Here is a 19,017-nt window from a genome sequence, read left to right on the forward strand (position 1 = left end):
ATCGGGAGGGAGGCTGTGTAGCGGTTCTTAATACAATGTTGACATTGCTTTATTTATATATTGTTATATTTTTGATGAAGCTTTCTTTGTTTATTTAGGATTACAGCATTGGCTTTATTTTGCACATGATAAAAGGTCATATTTATATTATTATTACATTATTTTTTCTGTACACTTTAAATTGGTCTCACAATTTTTTCCTAAAATGTTTGTTCAGTGTTTTATTGAAATTACAATCATGATCACAAAAAAAAGGGGGCAAATCCACAAAATCAATCGGCGATCATGAAACATCAGGTGTCAGTATCGGATTGATACCAAAAACATGACAGTATCGCCCACTCCTACTGTAAGACGGGAAGTCGCTTGTTGCAACAGCTCAGCAGTAACGGTCATGCAATGAGAGCAGCGAAGGAGATAGAATTACATTTTGATACAAAATATTTTAATATGTTCATAAGGCTTTATAAAAACACAATCATAAAAGCGGTAGAAAATGGATGGGTCTACATTGACATGAGCTGACTATATGGATGTATCAGCTATAAATCACAAAACAGCAAAAAAAAAACAACAACAGATTTTAAAGAAGTGCAAATGGATTTTCAAAATAAAAGCCACTGCACATTTACATCTGGGGTTTGGAGTGCACTAGTGTACTGTAAAATGCAGTGCACTGTCAGTACCTGAATGCTGCACTCAAAATGGTCAAAATGGTGAGTGTGCTGAGCTGAACATTTACCAGCCTCAATAGTCACCATTTTTACAATATAATAATTTTCATAATTTACATAATGTTTTAAAACTTGTTATTCACTGAAACTTCATTATGCTCATTAGCACACGTAAAAAACAAAAAACAAACTCACAAAAAAAATTCAGAGTGCTTCTTCATCAAACCCTGAAATGTACAGTCCTGACATGTTCATCGGCATGGATGACGGTCATGATCGCTGCCTCAAAAAATTCCGGTCCTTCAGTACTTTCACAGACATCACAGACTTCGTTGGGAACCCCTCCGGTGTGCACGACTCATTCCGCAAAGGCTCGGGATGGCGCTTGTGGGGGCGCGAGTTCAAGACCCACTGCAAGGAGAGATGACATTTGGAACTACTACCAACCATTCGTGGGTCTCAATTCAAGCACTTCTGTACTTACACTTTCCTTCTGAGTGCATAAGTGCGTTCACACTGAGTACCTGGATGTCATGTGCTTAGCTGTTGCGTAGCTGCTCGCTCCAAGTAGACTATATCCTATCATGTTTACCTTTTATAAATAACTTGACGAAAATATACGAAAATACCCACCTTGTGTGCTTATTGGAGGACATTGGGATGTTAACTGGCTGTCCAGCTTTGTAAAAGTCAACACGCTGTAGGACTGGTTGTATTAGAGCTTTTATCTGAGTTGTTACGTGCAAGTCAATGTCAGCCGATACTTGTTTTTTTTTGCTGACATCGGAAGTGTGCGATTTGAAACACAGCCCATGACTGTGTCTCAATTGAAGAATACGAAATAAGAAAATGTTCTCATTTCACTGACTTTTCACTGTCAGTACATGTCGCACTCAAAACAACCAAAATGGTAAGTGTGTCGTAATGGGGTCTTACCACCTCACTAGTCGCCATATTGGCTACATAGCGTAAGAAAATGGACTAAGTTAAAGAAGCGACCCATAGTAGTGAAAGGTAGCAAACTGAAGAAAAAAGCGGACAAATATTGCAATCCGAATCCCGAATACCTCAAGGCTTTGGATGTTGTGGGACTGTCGTGGCTAGGGGTTGCTCCGAGGGTACGGGGTCCAGGGTCCGTTGCTACGGGCCATTAACAGATTGACAGACGGATTGGTGCAGCGTCGGTAGTGATGCAGTCACTGTATTGGTCTGTTGTGGTGAAGAAGGAGCTGAGCCTGAAGGCGAAGCTCTCGATTATCGGTCAGTATACGGTTCCGAATGATCGAAAGGACAAGGTCACAAGTATAAGCGGCAGAAATGAGTTGTCTCCGCAGGATGTCTGGGATCACCCTCAAAAATAGGGTGAGGAGCTCGGTCATCCGGGAGAGACTAAGAGTGGAGCCACTGCTCCTTCACGTCGAGAGGAGCCAGCTGAGATGGCTCGGGCGTCTACTACGTACAGTATGCCTCCTAGACGTTTCCCTGGTGGGGTGTTTCGGGCATGTTCAGCCGAGAGGAGGCCTAAGGGAAGGCCTAGGACACACTGTGGAATGAGAGGAAGTGGCCGGGGACAGGGAAGTTGGGGTAACTCCGCTTAGACTGTTGCCCCCGCGACCCGGACTCGGATAAGCGGCGGTAAATGGATGGATGGATGGATGGAATATTGCAATCGTTAATTCTGGTAAGTACACGACAGTAATGGATTTGGGACGGCACTAAACTGTCAAAATGGGCATACTTAGGAACTAAGTACACAGTGTACATATTGAAAATTACTGACAGAATCCATTGGAGACACATCCCTAGACTATTGGGTATGATTAGATGCAGGTGTACTGAATAACACCGTGGCCAATAACAGTATAAGGTACAAACCCCGTTTCCATATGAGTTGGGAAATTGTGTTAGATGTAAATATAAATGGAATACAATGATTTGCAAATCATTTTCAACCCATATTCAATTGAATGCACTACAAAGACAAGATATTTGATGTTCAAACTCATAAACTTTTTTTTTTTTTGCAAATAATAATTAACTTAGAATTTCATGGCTGCAACACGTGCCAAAGTAGTTGGGAAAGGGCATGTTCACCACTGTGTTACATGGCCTTTCCTTTTAACAACACTCAGTAAACGTTTGGGAACTGAGGAGACACATTTTTTAAGCTTCTCAGGTGGAATTCTTTCCCATTCTTGCTTCATGTACAGCTTAAGTTGTTCAACAGTCCGGGGGTATTTTAGGCTTCATAATGCACCACACATTTTCAATGGGAGACAGGTCTGGACTACAGGCAGGCCAGTCTAGTACCCGCACTCTTTTACTATGAAGCCACGTTGATGTAACACGTGGCTTGGCATTGTCTTGTTGAAATAAGCAGGGGCGTCCATGGTAACGTTGCTTGGATGGCAACATATGTTGCTCCAAAACCTGTATGTACCTTTCAGCATTAATGGTGCCTTCCCAGATGTGTAAGTTACCCATGTCCTGGGCACTAATACACCCCCATACCATCACAGATGCTGGCGTTTCAACTTTGCGCCTATAACTATCCGGATGGTTCTTTTCCTCTTTGGTCCGGAGGACACGACGTCCACAGTTTCCAAAAACAATTTGAAATGTGGACTCGTCAGACCACAGAACACTTTTCCCCTTTGTATCAGTCCATCTTAGATGAGCTCAGGCCCAGCGAAGCCAACAGTGTTTCTGGGTGTTGTTGATAAACGGTTTTTGCCTTGCATAGGAGAGTTTTAACTTGCACCTACAGATGTAGCGACCAACTGTAGTTACTGACAGTGGGTTTCTGAAGTTTTCCTGAGCCCATGTGGTGATATCCTTTACACACTGATGTCGCTTGTTGATGCAGTACAGCCTGAGGGATCGAAGGTCACAGGCTTAGCTGCTTACGTGCAGTGATTTCTCCAGATTCTCTGAACCCTTTGATGATATTACGGAGCGTAGATGGTGAAATCCCTAAATTCCTTGCAATAGCTGGTTGAGAAAGGTTTTTCTTAAAATGTTCAACAATTTGCTCACGCATTTGTTGACAAAGTGGTGACCCTCGCCCCATCCTTGTTTGTGAATGACTGAGCATTTCATGGAATCTACTTTTATACCCAATCATGGCACCCACCTGTTCCCAATTTGCCTGTTCACCTGTGGGATGTTCCAAATAAGTGTTTGGTGAGCATTCCTCAACTTTATCAGTATTTATTGCCACCTTTCCCAACTTCTTTGTCACGTGTTGCTGGCATCAAATTCTAAAGTTAATGATTATTTGCAAAAAAAAAAAGTTCATCAGTTTGAACATCAAATATGATGTCTTTGTAGCATATTCAACTGAATATGGGTTGAAAATGATTTGCAAATCATTGTATTCCGTTTATATTTACATCTAACACAATTTCCCAACTCATATGGAAACGGGGTTTGTACATAATAAAGTATACCTACTGTTAGAAAGCTGGAATCCTGGAAGACAAAAAGACAGAGATAATCATGAGGATTATTGTTCAGACAACAAGAGGACTTTGAACTTGACTTATCACCATTGTCATAAAGTCTATTGTGACAGTCAAAAACGGTCACGAGTGCTCACCGCTATATTTTCTTCTCCAAAAGTAAAGTCCAGTCATGGCGGCTGCCAGAAGGAGCAACAGCACCAAGACACCTCCAGACACGAGACCAGTGGGAAACTTTGGGGGAGGAACTGGAAGGAAGACAGAACTTTGAAACATGGAGAACCTTCCAATGGCCTGAAAGCTTAGTTAAAGGGCCTTACTGCTGAAAGGATGAACAAGATCGTTTGCAGTAACAAGGAACTTCTTTAAAGTCCTACTGACTACAGCAATGGTCATGTCTGACTTGACTCACCCCAGTTGGTTTTGATCTCAGTTTTGTTCAGTTTGATGACCAACTGGTCCTTGACGCCATCTAGTGTAAACACGCACTCGTACTCCCCCCACTCAGCGTCCGGGATGGACGACATGTTAATGTTGACGCTCATCTGGAAAGTTCCGTCGTGGTTGGGGAGGATCTCACCATGTTCCACATGATTGTGGACCTCTTCACCGTCTCTCCTCCAGAACAGCATGGCCATGTAAGGGTAGAAACCGGTGGCATGGCAGCAGACTGGCGATGTGGGAGTCTTCTGGAGGAGAGACACCAAGGGAAGTTCTGCAGATTGAGACACCAAATAGCATCACATGATAAAAAAAAAACATACAACGGGTGTGTGCGCTGCACCATGCCATTGCAATGTCACCTTTTCTCTGTAGGACACTCTTCCCATAGTGGACGTATTTCTTCAGCCACTCGGGGCACCTATAAATGTAGTAGTTCTTGTTGTATTCAAGTCGGGCCGTCTCTGTGTCCCAAAGGAGTTTGGTGGTGAAAGCTTGTGGTTTCGGGGCCGTCCACGTCAAAGTCTGCAGGTTTAACGCAATGAAGTCTTCGCCGTCGTAACCGTACTGATTGAAGCCCGTCACTTCTCCGGTCTCGTCGTCTATTTCACAGCCGTTCATTCTCTGCAAGATGTGACTGCCTGGGAGGGATGAAGATCGTCAGGACCACCTCAACATCATTACTTGGAACCCACCAAGTCGCCAAAGACAATGAAGTTCCAAACCACTGCCCAGGACATCCTCAGCTTGCTTTATGGTTAACACTGCTGCTTCACAATAAGAATGTTCAACGTTTGACTCTCAGATTTGGGTCACAAACATGTTGAAAATGTTTCAAGGGCTGCATCTCAATTTGCATACTCACATATTACTTAGTCTTTTGAGTGTGAGAAACATGTCAAAATGCAATGCACTGTCAGTACCCGGATGTTGCACTCAAAAAGTTGAGTGCACAGCGATAGTCATTAAGGCAGTTTTTGACAAAGGATTTTCATAGTCAAATAGGATTACCACATTTTTCGGAGTATAAATCGCACCGGAGTATAAGTCGCACCTGCCGAAAATGCATAATAAAGAAGGAAAAAAACATATATAAGTCGCACTGGAGTATAAGTCGCATTTTAATTTAAAGGCCTACTGAAACCCACTACTACCGACCACGCAGTCTGATATTTTATATATCAATGATGAAATCTTAACATTGCAACACATGCCAATACGGCCGGGTTAACTTATAAAGTGCAATTTTAAATTTCCCGCTAAACTTCCGGTTGAAAACGTCTATGTATGATGACGTATGCGCGTGACGTCAAACGTTGAAACGGAAGTATTCGGACGCCATTGAATCCAATACAAAAAGCTCTGTTTTCATCTCAAAATTCCACAGTATTCTGGACATCTGTGTTGGCATACTTGCCAACCCTCCCGTTTTTAGCGGGAGAATCCCGGTATTCAGCGCCTCTCCCGACAACCTCCCGGCAGAGATTTTCTCCCGACAAACTCACGGTATTCAGCCGGAGCTGGAGGCCACGCCCCCTCCAGCTCAATGCGGACCTGAGACTGAGTGGAGACAGCCTATTCTCACGTCCGCTTTCCCACAATATAAATACGCTTGCAAGTTCCAAAACGAATGGAAACAAGAATTTCAGTTCATCCAGGACAGTTCGAAGGGGAAGGTGTATGTTGCCTATAAATATGTAGAACAGACTTCTCCATTGAACACGGTGGCCGAAATGATTTCTCAGTCATGAACAGAGAAGTTAAACAGGACAATACTGCCCTCTAATGGATAGATAATTCAAGTATTTCTTTTATGTAAATAAAATAAATATATATATATAGCTAGAATTCACTGAAAGTCAAGTATTTCATACATGTATATATATATATATATATATATATATATATATATATATATATATATATATATGAAATATATATGAAATACTCGAGTTGGTGAATTCTAGCGGTAAATAACCACCCCCCCCCCGATATTGGAGGTCTCAAGGTTGGCAAGTATGGTGTTGGTGAATCTTTTGCAATTTGTTTAATGAACAATGAAGACTGCAAAGAAGAAAGTTGTAGGTGGGATCGGTGTATTAGCGGCTGGCTGCAGCAACACAAACAGGAGGACTTTGAGGTGGATAGCAGACGCGCTATCCGACGCTAGCCGCCGACCGCATCGGTGATCGGGTGAAGTCTGTTGAAGTATTGTTGATTTTCTGTCTATCCTTCCAGTCAGGGACTTATTTCTTTTGTTTCTATATGCAGTTAAGCCCGATGCTATCACGTTAGCTCCGTAGCTAAAGTGTTCCGCCGATGTATTGTCGTGGAGATAAAAGTCACTGTGAATGTCCATTTCGCGCTCTCGACCCTCATTTTCAAGAGGATATAGTATCCGAGGTGACTTAAAATACAAATCCGTGATCCACAATAGAAAAAGGAGAGAGTGTGGAATCCAATGAGCCAGCCTGTACCTAAGTTACGGTCAGAGCGAAAAAATATGCGTCCTGCACTGCACTCTAGTCCTTCACTCTTACGTTCCTCATCCACGAATCTTTCATCCTCGCTCAAATTAATGGGGTAATCGTCGCTTTCTCGGTCCGAATCGCTCTCGCTGCATTGAAAACAATGGGGAAATGTGAGGAGCCTTTCAACCTTTGACGTCACGCTACTTCCGGTACAGTATTGGCTTTTTTTATCAGCGACCAAAAGTTGCGAACTTTATCGTCGATGTTCTCTACTAAATCCTTTCAGCAAAAATATGGCACTATCGCGAAATGATCAAGTATGACACATAGAATGGATCGGCTATCCCCGTTTAAATAAAAAAATTCATTTCAGTAGGCCTTTAAAATAAATAAAGAATAGTGAACAACAGGCTGAATAAGTGTACGTTATATGAGGCATAAATAACCAACTGAGAACGTGCCTGGTATGTTAACGTAACATAATATGGTAAGAGTCATTCAAATAACTATAACATATAGAACATGCTATACGTTTACCAAACAATCTGTCACTCCTAATAGCTAAATCCCATGAAATCTTATACGTCTAGTCTCTTACGTGAATGAGCTAACTAATATTATTTGATATTTTACGGTAATGTGTTAATAATTTCACACATAAGTCGCTCCTGAGTATAAGTCTATGAAAAAAACTGCGACTTATAGTCCGAAAAATACGGTAGTTAGATTTTGGGATCAATGGCATCAGTTTTTGTTTTGTGTTAAGAGCAAAGTTAGTGGGGATCCCCATAAGTGTGCTCAGCCTTTCTGGTAAGGTCTATTCAGGTGTACTGGAGAGGTGGCTCCGCCGGATGGTCGAATGTCAGATTCAAGAGAAGCAGTGTGGTTTTAATCCTGGTCATGGAACTGTGGACCAGCTCTATACTCTTGACATGCTTTTTCAGGGTGTATGGGCGTTCGCCCAACCAGTATACATGTGTTTAGTGGACTTGGAGAAGGCATTCCACAGTGACCCTCAGGGAATCCTGTGGCGAGTGATCTGGAAATATACCAGACCTCCTGATTGTGGCGGTCCGCTCCCTGCCTAATCGGAATCACAGCTTGGTCCGCATTGCCGGTGTTCTGTTGAATGTTGAGACTTCCTCGAAAAAAGCTACCAAAACTGTGTTTAAAACAAAAATGTAAGCTACGATTGTTTGTGTCAATGTGAACTTTATTGTTTACATGGTTACTGTTCGGCGAACTTCGTCATGCTGTAATTGTATACATGCCAACAGTCTATTAAAGGCCTACTGAAATTAGATTTTCTTATTCAAACGGGGATAGCAGGTCCATTCTATGTGTCATATTTGATCATTTCGCGATATTGCCATATTTTTGCTGAAAGGATTTAGTAGAGAACATCGACGATAAAGTTTGTAACTTTTAGTCGCTGATAAAAAAGCCTTGCCTGTACCGGAAGTAGCGTGACGTCACAGGTTGTGGAGCTCCTCAAATCTGCACATTGTTTACAATCATGGCCACAAGAAGCGAGAGCGATTCGGACTGAGAAAGCGACGATTTCCCCATTAATTTGAGCGAGGATGAAAGATTTGTGGATGAGGAAAGTGAGAGTGAAGGACTAGAGGGCAGTGGAAGCGATTCAGATAGGGAAGATGCTGTAAGAGGCGGGTGAGACCTGATATTCAGCTGGGAATTACTAAAACAGTAAATAAACACAAGACATATATATACTCTATTAGCCACAACACAACCAGGCTTATATTTAATATGCCACAAATTAATCCCACATAACAAACACCTCCCCCCTTCCGTCCATATAACCCGCCAATACAAATCAAACACCCGCACAACACACTCAATCCCACAGCCCAAAGTACCGTTCACCTCCCCAAAGTTCATACAGCACATATATTTCCCCAAAGTTACGTACGTGACATGCACATAGCGGCACGCACGTACGGGCAAGCGATCAAATGTTTGGAAGCCGCAGCTGCATACTCACGGTAGCGCGTATCCAACTCAAAGTCCTCCTGGTAAGAGTCTCTGTTGTCCCATCTCCACAAGCATGTGTATCCAACTCAAAGTCCTCCTGGTAAGAGTCTATGTTGTCCCAGTTCTCCACAGGCCAATGGTAAAGCTTGACTGTCATCGTTCGGGAATGTAAACAATGAAACACCGGCTACGACGTAGCCGCTACGTGTTTGTGTTGCTGCAGCCGGCCGCTAATACACTGCTTCCCACCTACAGCTTTCTTCTTTGCTATCTCCATTGTTCATTAAACAAATTGCAAAAGATTCACCAACACACATGTCCAGAATACTGCGGAATTTTGCGATGAAAACAGACGACTTAATAGCTGGCCACAATGCTGTCCCAAAATGTCTGCTACAATCCGTGACGTCACGCGCAAACGTCATCATACCGAGACATTTTTAGCAGGATATTTCGCGGGAAATTTAAAATTGCATTTTACTAATCTAACCCGGCCGTATTGGCATGTGTTGCAATGTTAAGATTTCATCATTGATATATAAACTATCAGACTGCGTGGTCGGTAGTAGTGGGTTTCAGTAGGCCTTTAAGATACAGTGTTTGCTGGTCATAAAACACAATGAAAGAAACAAAATTTAAAATCACTATTTACTATTCACTATTACACTTATTACACCTTAAAGAAAAAGGCTAAAACACTGTCAAAATTAGTGAGGTTTAGTTTAATTTAGGGTTTTAGCGAGGTCCTCGGATTAGCCCTGCCGGGTTCCGCTTCTGCTCTGGCGGATCGCGAACAAACATGACTATTTAGAGGGAGTGAAAGTCGAAACAAGGGGTTTGTATGTTAACTTGCGGAATGATTGTTACTGTTGCCAGAGGAGAGCAGGGAACCTTCTACCCGAGCGAATTGGTCGAAGCTATGACTCCGGGCAGAGGCAGCGCATCTGCTAGGTTAGCTTCTATTTTTTTAGCTTCGCAAAGCTGAATATTATTAATTGTGTATTTACATGTTCATGGTTTAATAGTATTTTTGATCTTCTGTCTATCCATCCAGTCAGGGTTTTTTTAAATTTAGTTTCTATCTGCATTTGAGACTGCTATGCTATCACGTTGGCTACGTTGCTAGGTTAGCTTCTATTTTTTTTAGCTTCGCAAAGCTGAATATTATTAATCGTGTATTTACATGTTCAGTCACTGTGAATGTCCATTTCGCGTTCTCGACTCTCATTTTCAAGAGGATATAGTATCTGAGGTGGTTTAAAATACAAATCTGTGATCTACAATAGAAAAAGGAGAGAGTGTGGAATCCAATGAGCCAGCTTGTACCTAAGTTACGGTCAGTGCGAAAAAAGATACGTCCATCACTGCCTCTCAAGTCCTTCACTGTAACGTTCCTCATCTACGAATCTTTCATCCTCGCTCAAATTAATGAGGTAATCGTCACTTTCTCGGTCCGAATCGCTCTCGCTCCATTGTAAACAATGGGGAATTGTGAGGAATACTAGCTCCTGTGACGCCACGCTACTTCCGGTACAGGCAAGGCTTTTTTTTATCAGCGAGCAAAAGTTGCGAACTTTATCGTCGATTTTCTCTACTAAATCCTTTCAGCAAAAATATGGCAATATCGCGAAATTATCAAGTATGACACATAGAATGGATCTGCTATTCCCGTTTAAATAAAAAAAAATTCATTTCAGTAGGCCTTTAAGTGGACCCCGACTTAAACAAGTTGAAAAACATATTCGGGTGTTACCATTTAGTGGTCAATTGTACGGAATATGTACTGAACTGTGCAATCTACTAATAAGAGTTTCAATCAATCAATCATTAAAAAAAACATCAAAACTGTCGCCGCCATTATGATGTGCAGTGCTGTTTTTAAATTACCATAAGTCTTCGGGAGATCGTCAAAACATCGCTACGGCCAGACCTGGTCTTCTGGTCAGAGGCTTGCAGGACGGTTCTTCTGGTCGAGCTCACTGTCCCATGGGAGGGGGGGTTGGAGGCTGCTTATGAGCGGAAGCGAGCCAAGTACTCTGACCTGGCAGCAGAGTGCAGGGAGGCTGGCTGGAAAGCTGTCATCTGCCCTGTGGAAGTGGGGTGTAGGGGCTTCGTGGGTTCCTCAACTGCCCGCCTACTCCGAGACATTGGATGCACAGGAGCGGGGCATCGGAAAGCCATGAAAGAGCTGGCCGAGGAGGCGGACAAAGGCAGCTTCTGGCTGTGGCTAAGGAGGAAGCATAAGAGTTGGGGGGAAAACACCTAGGACATCAGCAGGGGGTGGCAGGGAGACATCCCTGCCATCGCTCCGCCACCATGAGACGTTCTGGGGTTAAAGGAGCGAAACATTGATGAATGGTGGTCCCCAGCTGATGACCCGTTTATGCCCACAGAGGTGTTCGGTGAGGTGTCACAGCACACCTGTCAAAAGGCACTGGAGGAGGTGCGTCAGGCAGCAATGCCCAGCAGGAATTCCATCACCTAGTATCTTGATATGTTCAATCTGGAAGCATCCAGTGACTACTGTGAAAGGGCAGTTGGCATCCAGGGAAGTCTGGAAGACAACCAGGAAAGACTGGATGACTGCAGGAAAGTCTGCACCGGGAGTGGAAGGCTAGTTACCTCACCCACTAGTCCTGTAAAAGGGACACCCTAAACTTACTACGAAGACGAATAAAGAAAAACAACCCGATGGCCCTCCGAGAGGCGGGGTGGAAGAAGGGCCAAATCAGACGGATTTCTTGGTAACGACTGGAACGGACAACGACAAAGAGTCTAGGATCATGAGAAGATGCAGGTGTGGGTGGAAGAAGGTGACCACCTTCAGAGGTTTGCGTATCCACCAGGGAAGGAAAAAGTGCAAAGAGAGAGGCCATCAGCAACATTGCACTGCAACCGCAGGTCAGACAAGAGGAACCCAAAGCCAGGTGGCAAACCACAGTGCTGAGGGATCCACCGTTGCTGATGAAAGGCAGGTGGAGTCATCCCTCAGAGTGGCAAAGAGCGGTCACAGTTTTCATCCCAAAGGAGCAGAACTCCAGTACAATCAGCCAGTTCAGGAGCATCGCCCTCCTAAATGTCGAAGGGAAGATGTTCTTCTCCATCCTGGCCAAAAGGTTGACCAGCTACCTCACAAGCAACAGGTACATCGACACCAGCTGCCAGAAGACAGGCGTGCCAGGCTTCCCAGGCTGTGTGGAACACTCTGCAGTAATATGGGAGCAGATCCATAGGGCGAAGAGAGAGAGAGGTGACCTGCATGTCGTGTGGCTGGACCTTGCCAACGCATACGGGTCTGTGCCCCACCAACTCATCGAGTTCGCCCTGGACTTCTTCCACGTACCAGTCTGCATCAGAGCCCTGGTTGCCAAGTACTTTGGAGACCTCCAAATGTGCTGCACTCATCAGGACTTCACAACAGGCTGGCAACAGCTGGAAGTAGGCATCGCCATGGGATGTTCAATCTCTCCCATCCTGTTCGTTGCAGCCTTCGAGATCATCCTCATAGGGGCTAGGAAGATGGTCGGAGGAGTGAAACTGCCTTCAGGACAGAGGCTAACAGCAGTGAGAGGCTACATGGATGATATCACTACCATACTTCAGACAGCAGCATGTACAACAAGACTGCTGAAGAGGATCGACGAGCTTGTGGGCTGGGCCAGGATGAAGATCAAACCCCCCAAATCACGCAGTCTGTCTATCAGGAAAGGAGTCAGAAGTGACAACACCATCTTTGTCGCAGGCGGTGAGAACATTCCATTGCTGGCAGACCAACCTGTTCGTAGCCTGGGTCGCACCTACACAGCAGAGCTCTCTGACAGGCAGATGGGGGAGACGGTGAGGAAGCAGCTCGCAGATGGTCTGGCCAAGATCAATCAAAGCCAACTCCCTGGGAAGTACAAAGTATGGTGCTACCAGTTCATACTGTACCAAAGGGTGATGTGGCCACTGAAGATGAGCGAAATCCCCTCCTCAGTGGTAAGCAAGATGGACGGGGTGGCAAACTCGTTCATCAGAAAGTGGCTGGGACTACCAAGGTGCCTCTCAGACGTAGGCCTCTTTGGTAGGAACGCTCTTCAACTACCACTGCGATCCATCAGCCTGGGATACAAGCAAGAGAAGGCTCGGCTGGTGCTGGAGCTGAGGGAATCCACTGACCAGCTGGTGAGAGCAGCGGGCACCCAGATAAGAACAGGAAGAAAGTGGAAAGCCCAAGAAGAGGTCGACACGGCGATCTGCAGGCTGAAGCACCGTGAAGTGGTCGGCAGAGTTCAGGAAGGTCGAGCAGGCCTTGGGAGGGGCGAGGCTCCCTTGTTCTGGTCAAAGGCTTCCAAAGAAGACCGGAGAGCCATGGTGGTGGCAGAAGTGGCAAGAAATGAGCAGGAACACCTAAACATCAAAGCGGTGTCCCAGGGCCAGCAAGGTCGTTGGACATTGTGGGAAGGTCTCACGGACAGGACAATGTCATGGTCTGACCTGTGGAAGATACCCCAAGCCAGGCTCAGCTTCCTGATCAAAGCAACGTACGACACCTTGCCTTGTCCCCGAAACCTCCACCAATGGTTTGGTGCCGAGGAGACCTGTCCCCTCTGCAACACCATCAACGCAAGCCTCCAGCACATCCTGTCGGGCTGCTCGACAGCGTTGTCGCAGGGCCGCTACAGATGGCGACACGACCAAGTCTTGAAAAAGTTGGCAGAGGTGTCAGAGACCTGCAGAAAGGAGGTAAATAGCAGACCTTCCGCTCCAGCCAGACATCTCATCCAATTCGCGAGGGTTGGGGATGGTGCCAAACACCCCCACCAGAGAGCTACAGCGAGACTCCTCTCACCAGGAAATGAGTGGAGCATGAGGGTCGACCTGGGGAAGCAGCTCCAGTTCCCCAGGGAGATCGTCGAAACATCGCTACGGCCAGACCTGGTCTTCTGGTCGGAGGCTTGCAGGACAGTTCTTCTGGTCGAACTCACTGTCCCATGGGAGGGGGGGTTGGAGGCTGCTTATGAGCGGAAGCGAGCCAAGTACTCTGACCTGGCAGCAGAGTGCAGGGAGGCTGGCTGGAAAGCTGTCATCTGCCCTGTGGAAGTGGGGTGTAGGGGGTTCGTGGGTTCCTCAACTGCCCGCCTACTCCGAGACATTGGATGCACAGGAGCGGGGCATCGGAAAGCCATGAAAGAGCTGGCCGAGGAGGCGGACAAAGGCAGCTTCTGGCTGTGGCTAAGGAGGAAGCATAAGAGTTGGGGGGAAAACACCTAGGACATCAGCAGGGGGTGGCAGGGAGACATCCCTGCCATCGCTCCGCCACCATGAGTTGTCTGGGGTTAAAGGAGCGAAACGTTGATGAATGGTGGTCCCCAGCTGATGACCCGTTTATGCCCACATAGGTGTTCGGTGAGGTGTCACAGCACACCTGTCAAAAGGCACTGGAGGAGGTGCGTCAGGCAGCAATGCCCAGCAGGAATTCCATCACCTAGTATCTTGATATGAACTATAGAAAGTATTTCAAATGGTCAAAATCTGAGCTTTTGGATGTTATAAGAGTTATTACGGTAATCTACGTCACAGCAGCTCAGACGAGGAACAAACCAGAGTGGGCGGGGTTTGTTTTCAGAACAGCCAGCCCGAAACGCGTGTGCCAGAAACAGATGTGGAAGCAGATTTTTACGGGATAATATATCCAATTGTAGGTCTTTATTACACTTTGCATTCATATTTTGCCGTTTTTTAAATTGCTGTTGTGTTTTGCTTGGTCTGAGAAGTAAAAGAGGAACGACGTTCATATGTTGTTAATCAATCAATCAATCAATGTTTATTTATATTCAGTGTCTTATTGTTCATATTTAATATAGTAAATCCCACTTTCTTTATTTTCATGTACATTTTGGGTGTCCAATTCAGTAAAAAAAAAAAAAGTAAAATTCTATTACTTTTTTTGAGGTGGTCTGTCATAACGTTTTTAGAACCCTATCGGACATTGTGACTTTTGGTATTAGTTTTCCTAAAAAAAGGACCCAAACACACATACTGTACAGCAGATTTTTACAGCTAAATGTGTATAAATAATTTATACACACATACACCTTGGCCCCCCAGACACATTTTTTCTCTCAGTGTGGCCCCCCGAGTCAAAATATTTGCCCAGCTCTGACTTTGAGCGTGTCCAGTGCAACAAATGGGTACTGACAGTGTACTGTATTTTTGTGAGCACACTTATGCACTCAAAAGACTAAGTGTAAGTATAGAACTGTGCAAATTGAAATACGACATCTCTCTATCAACTTGCAGCAATATTGTCTCCATTCATTCCAATTGTGGCGTTGTAAAAAAAAAAATGTCACGCCTCCTCATTAGATCAATTGCCCCCTGTGATAAAAGAGTGCACAAATACGCACCTCCAGATTGGTTTAAGCGTCGACTAAAATCCTCAAGTTTGGCTCTGAAGACCTGCTGGTTGCCGGAGCACTTTAACTTGTACCAGTGCAAGTGATAGGGCTCAACCTGGACCAGTTTCTTCATCCAGTCCTGTTTGGGCTCCGCAGACTGGATGTTGCTGTCACAGTAGCCCACCTGGATGTCATCCACCATGGCCACGCCCACAAACTCTGGGAAGTTTTTCATTCCCGACGTTGCGGTGAGGAAGTATTTGAGAGAATGTTTCGCTGAGGGGATGAGGACATTTTCGAATAAATTCTACTTGTTGGAAAAATGCACACAATAACAGTTTATTTCTAATTCGTGGGAAATGGGATTTTAGTTATGGTCTCTTTTACTTTGACTGTTTTAGGGTGAATTCACACTTGCTGTGTAGTACTCTGGTCTGGAACAAAATTAAAACATTTAATGTGTTAGGCCGGGGGTCAGCAACGTGGGGCTCTAGAGCCACATGCTGCTCTTTAGCGCCGCCCTAGTGGATCCCTGGACCTCTTTAAGAGATGTGCGAAAATGGAAAAAAAGATGAAGAAAAAAAAAATATTTTTTGTTTTAATATATTTTCTGTAGCAGAACAAACATGACACAAACCTTTGTAATTGTTAGAAATCCCACTGTTTATGTTATACATGCTTCACTGATGAGAGTATTTGGCAAGCACCGTTTTGTCCTACTAATTTCAGCGATCTTTGAACTCATCGTAGTTTGTTTACATCAGGGGTGTCCAAAGTGCGGCCCGGGGGCCAATTGCGGCCCGCAACTAATTGTTTCCCGGCCCGCCACACATTCTGGAAATGCTATTACAAAAATAAATAAAAAAAACATTAAAAAAAGAGGAATGAGGTGAAATCTCACTAGAAAAAGGTGCAATGTTGACACAAAGCTGCCATGCAGGCTGTTTTTTTTCTTTTGTCTATCTTTATTTCTATTTTTTTGCCATTGCTCAAAAAAAATAAAAATAACAATGATATAATGACTTATTAACCTATTCAAGGCTCCAGTTATTTCAAATATTTCACATTAAAATGTTTTATGTGGAAAATATTGCATATATATTGCGTATGTTTTTGTATGTTGTCATACAAAAACATCAACGTTTTCTTTGACTAAAGAGCATAAAACAAACAAGATAATAGTTCAAATGTAATATTCAGGTAACATGACCCTTTATGATCCCCGGGAGCCCTAAAGGTAAAAAAAATATTCAAAAATCCATATACAGTATTTTGTTATGGTTTGAAAATAAAAAATAGCAAAATGGCCCCCGCATGCTTTAATTTTTCTGTGTGCGGCCCTCAGTGGAAAAAGTTTGGACACCCCTGGTTTACATGTACAACTTTCTCTGATGCTGCCACAGAAAGAAGTGCTTTATGCCACTCCTTCTTTGTCTCATTTTGTAGACCAAACATTTTATGCTGTGCGTGAATGCACAAAAGTGAGCTTTGTTGATTTTATTGATTTGTTGGAGTGCTTATCAGGCATATTTGATCAATCCATGACTGCAAGCTAATCGATGCTAACATGCTATTTAGGCTAACTGCATGTGCATATTGCATTATGATGCCTAATTTGTAGGTATATTTCAGCTCATTTAATTTCCTTCACTTATGTCCTCTGTGTATTTAATTTATATTTGCATGTCTCATGACACATTAGTAATATTGGCTGCATTTCTCATAGTTGTTTGTGTGCCATGTTGTTCCAGACCACAGCAAACATTACCCAGCTTGCAAAGATTGAAATAAATCCATTAAAAGAAGACAGCCTGCCGTTTCCTTAAACTTGGACACACACGTCTGTACCTTTGGCCATTCTAAAACAGTCATTTCTAGGAGTTATCTCACCCTATGAGAAGCCTCCATTTTACTAATGATTTCCAATGTTGCAAAAATGTGTAGAATAAAAATGTACACTACCGTTCAAAAGTTTGGGGTCACATTGAAATGTCCTTATTTTTGAAGGAAAAGCACTGCACTTTTCAATGAAGATAACTTTAAACTAGTCTTAACTTTAAAGAAATACACTCTATACATTGCTAATGTGGTAAATGACTATTCTAGCTGCAAATGTCTGGGTTTTGGTGCAATATCTACATAGGTGTATAGAGGCCCATTTCCAGCAACTATCACTCCAGTGTTCTAATGGTACAATGTGTTTGCTCATTGGCTCAGAAGGCTAATTGATGATTAGAAAACCCTTGTGCAATTAAGTTCACACATCTGAAAACAGTTTAGCTCGTTACAGAAGCTACAAAACTGACCTTCCTTTGAGCAGATTGAGTTTCTGGAGCATCACATTTGTGGGGTCAATTAAACACTCAAAATGGGCAGAAAAAGAGAACTTTCATCTGAAACTCGACAGTCTATTCTTGTTCTTAGAAATGAAGGCTATTCCACAAAATTGTTTGGGTGACCCCAAACTTTTGAACGGTAGTGTAAATACAACATTTCTTTCAACAAAGATTTGCGTCAGCCTTTGATAGTAGGCTAATATAGCTAATATAGACACTTACATCATGTGTTGCCTTCACTATAACACTTATATAAGACTTTTAAAGTCCTTTTGACAGTAGGCTAATATAGCTAGTACACTTAAATCATGTGTTGCCTTCATTATAACACTTATATAAGGCTTTTAATTTTTTGCGGTTCCAGACAGATTTTTTAATTTTTTATTTTGGTCCAATATGGCTCTTTCAACATTTTGGGTTGCCAAATCCTGTGTTAGGCAAACAGGGCTGAGTAAAAACCGAGAGACATACTTCAAGTGTGAATGTTGACATAATTTTAAGTGTTTTATTTAAAAAATAATAATTCTAAAGTACACTTGGGATTCGGGGTAGCACAAATATGTACAAAAAATGTAAAATATTATATTTGATGGCATTTTTTATTTTAAGAAGGGCACACAGCTGGCAACAAGCGATATCTTTAATGTAGTTTAAATCTTTTCAAAACTGAATTTAATAAATATGCAATATGCAGGACACATTGCTGAATAATAAAAAAATAGTAATATTTTTTTATCATCGTTACATTAATAACATAAATACCAGTGTATTTATATCCTCAAGTATTAACTGATTAAAGTTCTGGTCTTTTGCAAAAAAAATAACGTTCATCGTTTGTCAGAATAACATGCGATACCGTTATAGCTGACGCCTAAATATGAAAACGAAACCTTGTGTCTTAACTGCGCACATCAAGTAAATTTAGCAAATGTGCCGACTTTTGGGGGCAAAAACGCAGCAAGAAGTGAAGGCGAGCTCACCTGCTGATGAGATACCCAGGAAGAGCAGCAAAACAAAAACATTCATATTGTTTGTGGTCGTGTGAGACCTTCTCGTCTCAAGTAGTGACAAGATGGAGTAGTGGGCGTATCGACCATTTATGGTATCGGTGTCTGGTCATACCGATACTTTTTCAGCTCTCTTCCATGTTAGTTTTCACAAATATCTAGTCGCTGTGTTGTCCAAATGTATTTTTTTTAAAAATGGTCTTAATATCTGAATTGTCCACAAATATGTGTAACTATTTTTTTCGTTTGTTC

At 43.2% G+C, this 19,017-nt stretch overlaps 1 protein-coding gene across 1 annotated transcript; it reads right to left on the reverse strand.

Moving 5' to 3' along the window:
- Positions 1–231: 231 nt before the first annotated feature.
- On the reverse strand, positions 232–18,842 carry LOC133650325 (major histocompatibility complex class I-related gene protein-like). The gene is made up of 7 exons (XM_062047448.1): positions 18,739–18,842; positions 15,432–15,698; positions 4,939–5,217; positions 4,548–4,850; positions 4,273–4,383; positions 4,128–4,145; positions 232–1,085 (listed from the first exon to the last, which is right to left on the reverse strand). The coding sequence occupies exons 1-7, from the start codon at positions 18,782–18,784 to the stop codon at positions 1,033–1,035; spliced, it is 1,077 nt and encodes a 358-aa protein (XP_061903432.1). The 5' UTR covers positions 18,785–18,842; the 3' UTR covers positions 232–1,032.
- Positions 18,843–19,017: the final 175 nt, after the last annotated feature.

Source organism: Entelurus aequoreus, linkage group LG05 (genome assembly GCF_033978785.1).
Source record: "Entelurus aequoreus isolate RoL-2023_Sb linkage group LG05, RoL_Eaeq_v1.1, whole genome shotgun sequence".
NCBI classification, from domain to species: Eukaryota; Metazoa; Chordata; class Actinopteri; order Syngnathiformes; family Syngnathidae; genus Entelurus; species Entelurus aequoreus.

What these genes read in the sequence shown, in the direction of transcription:
- LOC133650325 (XM_062047448.1), bottom strand. Translation starts at nt 18,784, where the DNA reads ATGAATGTTTTTGTTTTGCTGCTCTTCCTGGGTATCTCATCAGCAG. An exon ending in CCTGGGTATCTCATCAGCAG is followed by an intron (nt 15,699 to 18,738) that starts GTGAGCTCGCCT and finishes TCATCCCCTCAG; the next exon opens with CGAAACATTCTCTCAAATAC. An exon ending in GAGTGTCCTACAGAGAAAAG is followed by an intron (nt 4,851 to 4,938) that starts GTGACATTGCAA and finishes CTCAATCTGCAG; the next exon opens with AACTTCCCTTGGTGTCTCTC.